At 31.4% G+C, this 12,954-nt stretch overlaps 1 protein-coding gene across 1 annotated transcript in view; it reads right to left on the bottom strand.

Annotated features, from left to right (window-relative positions):
- Positions 1-12,954, bottom strand: part of LOC128168128 (uncharacterized) — an 84,111-nt gene that overhangs the window by 60,857 nt on the left and 10,300 nt on the right. Inside the window, exon 2 of the mRNA XM_052834234.1 lies at positions 7,919-8,130. Within this exon, the coding sequence (XP_052690194.1) occupies positions 7,919-8,130 (212 nt within the window). The remainder of the gene's footprint in view (positions 1-7,918; positions 8,131-12,954) is intronic.

Genomic DNA, 12,954 nt, shown 5'->3' with positions numbered 1-12,954 from the left:
AGGTATGTTTAACTTATATATAGTACAATTGAATATATTTATTGACTATATGAAAGGAGGTCTTAAATTGACAGGGTACATTCTATTGTGTACACATGACACTATAGACTATACGACAGATTGACAGCCAATACATTATCTACAAGTAATACTTTATGAGTAACATTTTTTTTAGGGATTTCAGGGTAGACCATGGTGGAAAGAATGATGTTACAAAGCACATGAAAACAGCCATCCACCAAGCCAGCATCAAATCCCAGAAATCAACACCTGCTGCTACCAACTTCTTTGTGAAATCAAAATTGAAGCAAGATGAAGGTAACTAAATTTCCTTTCATTAAATTATTTAAGTTAATATATAATATCTTTTTAAAAAATTAAGTCAGGAAACAATAATTACTTTCTTTCACTTTATATAGCAACTTGACCCATACATGCTTTTTCATATTCAGTTTTAATAATTATTCATTTTATTTTGTAGATGTCACGAGAGCAGAGGTCCTGTTTGCCATACTATTTAATGTTTGTTGAGATTTTAAAGATTGATTTAATATATGAAAATAAAGTTATGTACTTTATTCTTGATTTCATTTGAAAGAGGAGATTCATTGATAAACTATGTAGGATAAATTATAAATAGATAAAGAAACAGATGAATTTCTAAGAGTTCAATTGTTTATGCAAAACATTAACACGACAATACACTGCAAAATTTCCTTCTATGAAAAAGTTGTCGCGCGTAAAATCCCCCATGGAGATTTTCAAAAGTTAGCATGTATGCTACCCGAGGATGCCTCTACACAAGTTTAAGCTTTTCTGGCCAAATAGCTAGTCTTTAAAAAGAAGATTTTTAAAGATTTTCCCTACATATCTATGTAAAAATTCATCCCACATTGTGGCCTCACCCTACCCCTGGACTATTATTTAAACAAACTTGAATCTATACGATCTGGGAATGCTTCCACTCAAATTTGGGCTTTCCTGGCCTAGTAGTTTTGAGAAGAAGATTTTTAAAGATTTTTAATATATATAAAAATTTATCCCCAATTGTGGCCCCGCCCTACCCCCAGGAACCATGATTTGAACAAACTTGAATCTACATTATTTGAGGATAGTTACACGCCAATTTGAGCTTTAATGGCCTAATAGTTTTTGAGAAGAAGATTTTTAAAGATTTTCTCTATATATTCCTATGTAAAACTTGATCCCCCTCTTGTGGCCCCTCCCTACCCCTGGGGACCATGATTTGAACAAACTTGAATCTACACTACCTGAGGATGCCTCCACACAAGTTTATTCTTTTTAGGCCGAACAGTTTTTGAGAAGAAGATTTTTGAAAAATACCAACAAATTTTCAATAATTCTCAATTATCTCCCCTTTAAAGAGGGTGTGGCCCTTCATTTGAACAAATTTGAATCCCCTTCACCTAGTGGTGCTTTGTGCCAAATTTGGTTGGAATCTGCCCAGCTGTTCTTGAGAAGATGAAAATGTGAAAAGTTTACAATGACAATGACGAGGCCAACGACGACAGACAACAGACAAATTGTGATCAGAAAAGCTCAGCTGAGCCAAAGGATAAGATAAAAAAATAACCAGACTTCTAGGCCCAATTAAACAGAGCAGAAAGACAGCATCAACACATAGTTTGGCTTACATACTTTTCAGACATTAGTATCATTGAAATTGTGTGAAAAATGCTAATAATACGATTACATAGGTCAAAAAACAAAATCCGAATTTTCTGTGACCTAGAAAAAGTTGTAGTTGACATTTTGAGTAGTCTCACTTTATATTGAATGTGAGCCTTTACATTGTTAAACGATGAAAATTGCAAGAATATTTCATATCCAAGGATATAATACAAAGTAATATATATGTTTGTCTAGTCATTTTTACTTTGTTGTTAGAAATAGTCAAAAAACTTCAGGTGATATGACGAGATCTACATTAACGTCGACCATTCTATTTCGTATGCCTTCTGGCATTCTCAAGTTGACATTGAATTTCTATTCTTAGTTTATCATGACAGAGCCTACTTCACAGCCGAGTGATTTTCTAAAGAAAATTCACCTGGCTATTGTCTAGTTCCATATAAAAGCCCCTGTGCCTTTCGAATGCGTTCTCTTTTTATTCTTAGGCGACAGAGCTTGTAAGTGGTCGTTCGACTCGAAAGACCATTATTATTTGATGCCACGCACGTGGTGTGATGTTTTCATGATTTGTACCCAATGCGGGTTGTTGAAATTCAAGACTACTTGCATTAAAAGTAAATTTACTCACTTCATACATTCGTTTTTTCCAGATTTATACTACATTAGACTTCTTTATCCGAATTGAAACTTTTTTTAACATAATGTTGGACGAGGAACCTTCGACTTCGAAGGGTCGTTCTTTACACACTGATGACATTATGCAATTTTATTTGCCTCCGAAGATGAGGGCAGTTTTTAGGGGTTCGAAATAGATCAAAATAACAACAACTTGGCTGATTATTAGACCAAGCATCTCAAAAAATGTCAACTTTATCCCAATGCTTAAATAATTTAACCGGAAGTGCGAAAGGCACGAGAAAACGTAAACCCGGGCAGTCTATAATGGGGAAAAACCCCAATAAGCAAGGAGTAAATAAAGAAACCATTTGGCAAAATAAAAGGGACGGAGTCTTGAATCAAGTATTGGTTTAAGATTTTAAAACAACTCAACTTGTGTTAGGGTCTAATGGATCTTGCACAGCTAATAAAATTGTTGATGTGTATATAGATTCTGAAGTAGCTTTAGATACATAACTTGATCTTAATTATCTGAATGCTGGAGCAGGAGTAAGTTTTTGGAGTGGTTCAAAGCAGGTTTCTTAATATTGGAAGAAAATACTGTCCTGACTAATTTTCATGGTTTATTTAACTTTAGATTTGAAAAATAAGGCTGCTTTAGATACAGTCTGATCTCCATTATCAAGGATGCTAAGAAAACCTGCTCCTACCAAACCGTATTTGATGAATGAGACAGTTGATAAATAATATATCATATGATTCCTATGTTATTGAATGATATGAGCAGTATCATTTTGTATCGTTTGATAATGTATCATAAGATATATGATATTGTATTGAATATGAGGCATAATAATCTATGATATGATACAATATTGTTTACAATATCAAATCATACAAAAGCATATGAAAGATATGATATTGTATCATATATGACACAATATCATATCATGTTAATTATTACAATATAGTATCATTCCCTATTACAATATCATATTCATGATATAATATCATTATAAAATACAATTTCATATCATATACTTTATATGATATTTAATCATAAGATTTTATAGGTATTATATTGACTAATATTAATACAATATTGTATTTTGTAATATACTGAAGGTTATTCTCACTATATAACGCAATATTTATTTACATTTGCAAATATGTTTCCTTATATGAAACTATATATACATTAGCAAAAACGTTTAATTCTTTGTTAACATTTTAATGATGTCTCAATGATTACCATATTTCCGGTTGCATTATTGTGAACATAAAATCATGGTTATGTAAATAATTCAGAACAAGTTGTCTTTCTCAAATATAATAAAAGTAATAAACAGAAATGTTCAAAAGTTTACCAGAATATGATTGGTTGCAATTGGTCAATGATCAAATCTTCTGAGACTTTTAGCCTTAGGGCAACATAGGATTTGATTAGGTGACCAACCAAGTTCATATCCCAGTGAACTTTTTAACTTGCTGTTTATTTCTTAAACAATAGTCAATAATTGAGATATTATTAGCTCATACGAAAAATATTGATGACTCAATTTTTTAAAAGTTGGCCAGCTAGTCTGCAATAGATTTTATATCAAAATTAACAAATGATACTTATATGATGATTTTGAATTATTATCATTTAAAAATGACCATGTCAAAGACTTTTTTTTCAGGGGAACAAGTGTGGTATGTCGTCATTTTTCTTCACATTTTCATGAAAAGTACTGCGCAAACTCCAAGAAAAATGTTATGTACATCATTTCAAGGTTGATTTATGAAACAAAAACAACTATTAGACTGTGCTAAATGAATTTTAAAGATAAACTATTTCAAAACCTTACTCTTTTTCTATTTCAAGTTTTGAAGCAGATCAGAATGTAAATGACTTGTTCACTGGTGGCTCAAACTCTGTTAACTATTATATGTAGATGATTTTAAACAACTTGAACAAATATAAAACTCACTACAGAACTTTACCATCCCCTAAAGAAAGTTGTGCATGTTTTAAAATAACGTTTAAAAGCGTATTGTAGCATATTAAATTATAGTTAGGTCCGCCACTACTTGCAATGTATAAATTGTGTAATTGAGGACGTAAAATATCTATATAATGTGTCATAAGCAATTTTTCATTAAATTTTAGTGATTGCAACGTAATATTGAGAATAATATGTTTGTAACAATCACTTCTTTCAGGTGTGCGATATATTTGTGCAAAGTGAATTAGGTTGGTCATCCTTGACTGAGTATTTCAGAACAACATTTCTCAACCTCAAAAGTTTTTTTGCAACATTCGTGAAAACTCATACTTTATTTTCTTAATACAAGATCTTGAAATTGAAGCAATTTTTATGGGATCATCTTGGAATTTAAGCCATTTTTATGGGATTATTATTTCCATGGCAACAGTTCTTAAATTATGTAAATATATGTGCCAAATTTTATTTAAGCATTGAATCATTATTTTTTGAAAAATGTGGTCTCATAACTGCAACGGTGTGTATATATATTTCTGTTTTTAAACATTTATTTCCTTCCCGCAAATATGATTTATTTTTAAAAAGCTCTGTCTTATTCAACGAGTAATGTGAAATTAACAGAAGAGCCATCATGGAACAGCCGAATTATGCTGACAAAAATAGTGCACAGCATTTTAAATTCTAATGACACAATTTTCTTTTTCTTTCTGTAATATAATGAATTTACTTTTGGCATACTGAGAAATTAATCAATTGAATTCATTTAACCATCAAAATATATTTACATCAATGAGATACAAATATGTATTAATTACCGTAAGTATAATATCAGGTCATGATCCGGTTTGAAGTCGCGAAAAGAGTCAGTTCATGTTCTTTGAGAAATACTGAAGGAATACTGAGTGTATTCATACGCCCCAGATTTGGTGATTGGGACTTCTGTGTTATGCGTAAATATCACTAAAATAAACCAATGCAATTTAATAGAGGGAAAGAAAGTGAATGTAAATATGAAAGGATAACAATCACTATATGCCAAAATATCATCAAAATCAGTATAACCATGAGTTTTCGTAACTATTATAAGAATTCGGATGCGTCCAGAAAATGACTATCATAGATAAGACTTTACCCATTTAATTATTAAGGTCTTCTGTTACTGTTTTTCTTAGGTTTCTTCTTCCCAATTATTTTTTTTTTTCTTACAAATTTTGTGCACGCCATTTCTCAGCAACGGTTTATTTGTTTTATATGAAACTTTCAGATCTAATAGGTATTGATCTGAACCTTTTTGCAAATTTTTCTCATTGATGACGTCACTTCCGTTTTTGATATATCGTCGATTTTATGATTTTTATTGGGGTATTTTGTCGGTGGAACACCTCTTTAACTATTGCAGATATAAACTTGAAATTTTAAGGGTTGGTAGACAAAAGACTGAAGTTGTGCATGGAGGTCTTAAATCATTTCTATTTTGAAAAGCGTTGAAGCTCGCCTGGACCGGAAAATTGAGATTTAAAAAATGTCATGATTTTTTGTGGTTTTCTTTATCTCTTTTTTGAGAACTATTTTATTAAGACGTGTAATGTAAATAAGTAATAATTAACAAAGGCTTTCATGTAAAATCAAAAAATAGGGGCTGACCCCTAACACTAGGGTTCCAAAGGGGTCTAAAGTCTTATATCTTATAGCTCTTTACTGAGAGATATTTTGTGATAAATTATAGAGGCAAAAATGTTTATCTTACTGTTATGTACACACACAATATAATGATTTCCTCATCTATGACGTAATTAGGGGTTTTTAGGGGTCAGAAGTTCAAAACTTTGATCATTTATATCTGGTAAAGGAAACATATTTTGAAAAGCAGTATAGAAGAAAAGATGCTCAAAATGACGTACTCAACAATATTCAACCTTTAAAATTTCGTTAAACGGCCCCGATAAGGGGTCGGCCCTTAAAATCTTCTTTCTCAGATATCTCAAGAATGGTAACGAATTTGTAAGCATTAGTTGAACAAAATGTGTGTAGTTTTAGGTGACCTTTCATTTAATACCAACAAAAAGGGGCTGGCCTCTATAATCAAGGACCCTGACGGGTGTAAAGTATTTTAGTTATATCTATTTACTGAGGGGTATTTTGCAATAGGTTATAGAAGCAAAAATGTTTATAATACTGTTATGTACCCATGCAGTATAATGAATTTCTCATGAGTTACGCAATTAGTGTTTTTAAGGGGTCAAAAGTCCAAAACTTTGATCACCTATATCTCAAAAAGGAAAAATATTTTGAAATGCAGTATTAAAGAAAAGATGCTCAAAATGGTGTACTTAACAACATACAACCTTCAAATTTGGCTCAGCGGCCCAAATAAGGAGATAAGGGACTGGCCCCTAAAACGCTTTTTCTCAGATATCTGATAACGATGACAAATTTCTAAACACTTAAACAAACATCTTACACCTGAAACAAAATAGTATCTGGACCTTATAATGTAGACCCTGTTTTTCTATTTTAAAACATGTTTAGCTGTTAAATAGCAAAATTAAGATCGAACATATATCTCAAATTCTAAAACCAGACGGAAGACCTCCTCATTGCTCGCAACGAGATCGTGTCTAATTATTATTATTTCTTAACTAATGATTATTAATATTATTGCAATGTTTATCTCTAAAATCTTACCGGTCAAAGATCGTGTTCAAATATAAATCATAGGATCAAAGTTCATGGATCAGAAATAACACCTGTTTATGACACAACTTGCAAAAAACAATGTATTTACATAAATGAAGGAAAATGGTATATATATGGTGACACTGATAAACATGGTACTTATGAAAGTAAAGGGGAAGGCCAACACTTAAAAGGAATCAAAGGACTGAAGTACTGAAAGCCGGGCTCTTTTGGTGTGTCTTTATGCATATTTTATAGTAAAGACTGAAAATCTCTCTCTCTCTCTCTTTCTCTCTCTCTCTCTCTCTCTTTCTCTCTCTCTCTCTCTCTCTCTCTCTCATGCTTTTAATATCGGCAAAGCGTCAGATAGCGACCAAATTTTGTAAGCGGCTATTAACAAAAATATGTTCAAGGCAGTTGCTGCCTTGAATTTTGCAACAAGCGTTATATATTCAATCCCCATTTCTCTTACGCGCAGCAAAGTAGTTCATGGAAATTCATGCGCATTGTATATGTCCAAAATGCATAGTCTTGTTTTTGAAACACGTTGTTAATAAGAAAACTAAAAAAGATAGACAATTCTCTCAAAATTAAAAAAAAAGAAACAAAATGCCAACAATTTTGACAAAACTTGGCTCTTTGTGTAACTATTTGGTATAGCGGAATTTTTTTTACTTTGACGCTGTTTGAATTTTGTTTACTTTTGAAGTTGTGCTATTTATAATAACATTGGCAATTTGCCTGCCTACAGCCAGGACTCTGCTTTCAGCAGAGCCCGGCTAAAAATGCAACCAGTTTTCCCAACTGAACTTGAAATGCAGTTTCAGCTATTTCAGAAAACCTATTTCTCTTTGGTGTAATAAGTGACTGATCCAATAATTCTTGAGAAGCTAAATGCATAAAAATGTAAACCTCTCAATATCAATTAGACTATCAAATCAAATTAGTGGCTATAGTGTAAACTTAAATAGGGTGTTACATACCTTTTTCTGCAGAAACAGACTTTTTGATTCCTTCTTTTTCATTCAAATGTCTGTTATTTGATTCTGTTATTTCACAAGATGATATTCCAGATTCCTTTCCAGTTATATCCACTAAATTGTTTTGTTTGCCTTCCACAACATCAGACTGACTGTTTTCCACTCCATAAACGATATCAGCAGTTGAGTAAGGTAGACAGTGAGCAGTAGAAGAACTGAATAAATACAGAACTGACTTTTATTTGTCAAACATGTGAAGCCTTTTCTTATATGGCAATCATTTTAGTGGTAGACATTTTTTTATAACTAAATATTCATGGGCATATATAGTTGAATACTCATAATCCTTTAGTTAATAAAATGAAATGTTGTGGCAAATTGCCACAAACTGATTAGTTTTCCAGAAAACTTTAAGAATTGTTTGCTGCCAGTCTTAATTGCCAGTCTTAGCAAACTCTCATGGTAAACCTCTCAAATTTCGCCAGGGGTCAACCAGAAACTCATGCAATTATGTTTGCAGATTTTTGCCAGTATAAGTGGCATTTTTTTGGAAAACCTCAGATGAGGTGTAGCTCGATCCTCTTCCCATTATTTTTCACACACCCGTATCAATGAACCAAAAGTGTCTTTCACTGAAAACAGATACAGGTTACCTGCAATATAATTACTGATTTTATTGTGGTGTCTTTAACCACTTAATTGTCATACGTTTAGGAAACCTGCATCAAGAAATTAATAGAGTAAAACTCAGTTATAGCAAATTCCTAGGGGATTTTAGATTTACTTTGCTATATCCGTTATTTGTTATGATTGTATAAAGAATTCTTCATAATATTAGCATAGCAGATTTGTGATATATATATATATTCCCTTAAAAAATAACTACTATTTGCAATTATTTAGACATTAAAAAAATTACATTTTTAAAAACCTTAAAATAATGGGATTGAGTATGTGTAAAATGTCCCCCTTATCCAAGAATCTCTGATGTGCAGGATAAGGGCCATTCTATAAGCAAGCCTGACGGCTTCGATAGCTGTCATTGTATTTTTATTTTATCACAACAGAGACTATATAGGTATATACTTCACAGCCGTGGGATTGTCTAAAGAAAATTCACCTGGCTATTGTCCTATATGATATAAAAGGTCCAATACCTTTTAAACTCGTTCTCTTTTTACAGCTTAGCATCATTTTTGACATTTATTTAGAGATGATTAAGGTTCGGGGAAACAAGACTATTGATGCATTTTCATCTATATTGATATACAGGTATCTCGGTTACTCGAACTTCAGGGGACCATGATTAAACTTTGAGAGATAAAGAGTTCAAGAGATCAAAAGTTTTTTTAAAAATCCGGATAATTCTTGTTCAGGGCATTTTGGTTCTAAAACAATAGTAGCCAGAAGTTGATATTGATTTACTGGAATAAGCATGCTCAACTTAATGGTAGGGCTTTCTGGGAATACTGTACTACCATAGATAAACTGTGCCATGTGAATTTCGTTTTATCATCTAAATATGATCTGAAGTAACTTTAGCTAATAAGGTTTTATAAGGCCAAGCTATTTTGAAAATTGATAAATAGCTAGCTTTAACTCAACTACCTTCAACCTCGGAAAACAATTTCGAATATGTTTTTCAAGCTTGCCAGAAAGGCCCAAGAAGATACGATTGCTACAAAACTGCAGTACCAATGTAAATCTACCCATCTTGAAAATTTTTATTTCGAAATTGAAATTAAAGTAAATACAAAATAATTAAAGCACAGTAAATGAGCTACGCCATCGCCCATATGAAGCTCACTCTTATAGATTCACAATTCTATAAATATAGACTTCCACCCTACTCCAACACAATTCCAGTGCACATCATTCGGTTAAACCAATGATTTAGAAATCTCCTTTTGTGTTTTATGATGGCTACAGTGCTAGCTCACCAATCTTTTAAAAGATAAGATTATAATATGGAAGGATATTTATTAGTTTAACATGGTTTCATTTGTAGTTTTTGCTCCTTTACTTCAATTCAAACAATACAGAACTTAATCGTGTGTGCATGTATGTATTAAGTTGTTTTTTTTTATTTTACAAAAAACTTTTATAAGAATTTTATTTTTTTCTTAATCACAGAGTATTTTACATAAAGAGTGTTTTAATTTACCATTAATTTCACAAGTGATGAAACTAATAGACCAGTTACAAATTACCTATCTACCCTTTGAAGGAAGCAAGCGGTAGTACGTGTCACTTACATGGTCAACCAATTAACACTACCATATGCCAGCCATAGGCGTTCAATCAATTTTCAAGGTAAGGTCCACACTAAGCTATGATCATATGCTTGATCAGTCATGTGTGTACAGACACCACTTTGTGTTATCAAGAGTAAAAAAAAAATGAAATATGTATAATGGAACCAGATTTTACTTCGAGAGATCAAGTACTTCAAGAGATTGGAGTTAGAGAGATCAAGAGTAAATCTGGTTAATTGAGAAAACAAGAGGCCCAATGGGCCACATCGCTCACCTGAGCAACACTGGTCGGTCAAGGGATATTGTGCCATGTGGCTCCTCGGTAGATTAACCAAAAATGAATATCCGAATTTTACACTTAGTTTAGCATATACTTAATCTTTGACATATTTACCTTTATGGAATACCATTTTACCCGAAAATAAGATTATCACTAATGCAATATAAATAACAAAATTTTCAGTTGGTGTTCACGGTTAACTTCCAGTTCCCTTTATTTTAGACCCCCCCCCCCCCCATTACTTTATAAAAAGATTTAAATACATGAGAGCATAAAGGTTCATTTTCTCCCTCCACTACTTACTAGTTATTGTATTTTATTTTTAAAAATCCTATGTGAAAGAAGAAAAGTGAACCTCAATGCACCAGAATGAATGCGCTCAATTCCTCAAATTAAAAACATTGAAAAATTTAATTGGCCTATTAAATAGACCTAGTATTAAATATTCTACCGTAAATAAAATCAACAACTTTTAACAAGCGTGAAATAATTGTTTACCGGTAGTCATTAAAATCCCTGTGAAGTGAAAAATGGACAATGTACAGCTATGGAGATAACGGACACTGATTATGATACAGATCTGATTGATATTGACTTTAGTGATATTATAGATAATACTTATGTAAAGAAATTAAATGACCATACTTCTAAACTAATTTACTAAACTAAAAATATATCAGAAAGTGAAATTCATGACGTTTTAAAAAACATGAAAAATAATAAGTCTCCTGGAAGCGATGGCTTTACTGCTGAGTTTTTCAAATTTTTTTGGAATGACTTAAAGTGTTTTGTTTTACAAGCAATAAACTGTATATTCACCTAAAAACAATTACCTATTACCCAAAGACTTGGTATAATATCTTGTTTATCAAAAGGGGATAAACCTTGGCAGTTTCTAAAAAATTGGAGGCCAATTACATTATTAAATGTTTTATAAGCCAATTATATCCGGCTGTTTAAGTCGTAGATTAAAACCTATACTTGATTTAATCATCTCTGATACACAGTCGGGATTCATGAAAGGTATATATAGATATATTGGTGAAAACACAAGATTTGTTTATGACATAATGGCATACAAGGAATCAGAACACATACCTGGTTTATTAGTTTTAATCGACTTTGAGAAAGCTTTTGATTCAATTTCCTGGTCCTTTATATACAAGGTTTTAAATTACTTTGGTTTTGGGAAAAACTATGTAGACTGGATTAAGATTTTAAACACAAATTTTAAAGCATCTGTTTTACAATGCGGACATCTATCAGACCAAATCAATATAGGAGGAGGTTCTAGACAGGGTGATCCTATTACCCCATATTTATTTCTGCTCAGCGCAGAAATTTTATCCATTCTTATAAAACAAAACAATAATTTTAGAGGCATTTTTGTTAATGATTAAGAACATAAAATTTCACAATATGCGGATGATACTTTGCTAACTCTTGATGGCTCACAAAGTTCTTTATTTGCTGCTCTTGATAACTTTGATTTTTTTTCTCTAAATTTTCTGGCTTAAAGGTAAACTGTTCAAAAACTAAAATTATTTGGATTGGCTCAAAAAAATTCTCAAGACAGGTCTTCCATCATACTAGATGGTAACTAGACTGGGGTTCAACAATGTTTGTTTTGCTTGGAATTCATTTTTCAGTAAATTTAGAAAACCTTACTGAATTAAATTATAATATTGTTCTACCAAAAATTAAATCACTGATACAACAATGGAATAGACGAACACTCATGCCAATTGGCCGAGTGACAACTGTTAAAACTCTTATTTTGCCAAAACTTAATCATTTATTTATTTCTCTTCCCTCACCAAAATGTGAAAAAATAACTTTACTATGTAAAGATTTATTTGAATTTATATGGAAATCAAAATGTGATAAAGTACAAAGAGTTGTTGTATCTCAAGATTACTTATCTGGGGGCTTAAAAATGGTTAATGTAGACTTTTTCATTGAGTTATTAAAATGCTCTTGGATTAAGAAATTAACAAAATTAACAAGCCATGGTTGGATATATTCTTTTAAACAATTAATGGTTGAGACATTGTAAATGAAATATTTAATTTTGGTGATGCATTTATCTCAGATATTTTGATACCTAAAAATAATGATTTTTGGAATGATGTTTTTACCTCATGGCAATATGTCATGAAGAATACTTAAAATGAAATGTATGCGAAAAAAATTATTCTAATGTTCCAGTATGGTTTAATTCTAATATAATAACAACAGTGTTTTCTACAAAAAATAGTATCAAAATGGTGTTAAAAATGTTGTTGATTTTTTATCAAATGACGGTATTTTTTTTTTTTTTTATCAAAAAACATATTTCAGCAAAAGTTCAATATTTCAAGAATATGTATAATGCATTACAATAGTATTATTACTGCTATTTCCAGTTTTTTGAAATGTATGTCTTTGAACAAAAATGTTGTGGAATGTAGATGTGGTCCATATCTACCTTTTTATTTTGAAAATTTTTTATTAAATGAGAAATG

Source organism: Crassostrea angulata, chromosome 10, assembly GCF_025612915.1.
Source record: "Crassostrea angulata isolate pt1a10 chromosome 10, ASM2561291v2, whole genome shotgun sequence".
Classification (NCBI taxonomy): Eukaryota; Metazoa; Mollusca; class Bivalvia; order Ostreida; family Ostreidae; genus Magallana; species Magallana angulata.
This window is presented reverse-complemented; position numbering and strand designations above follow the sequence as displayed.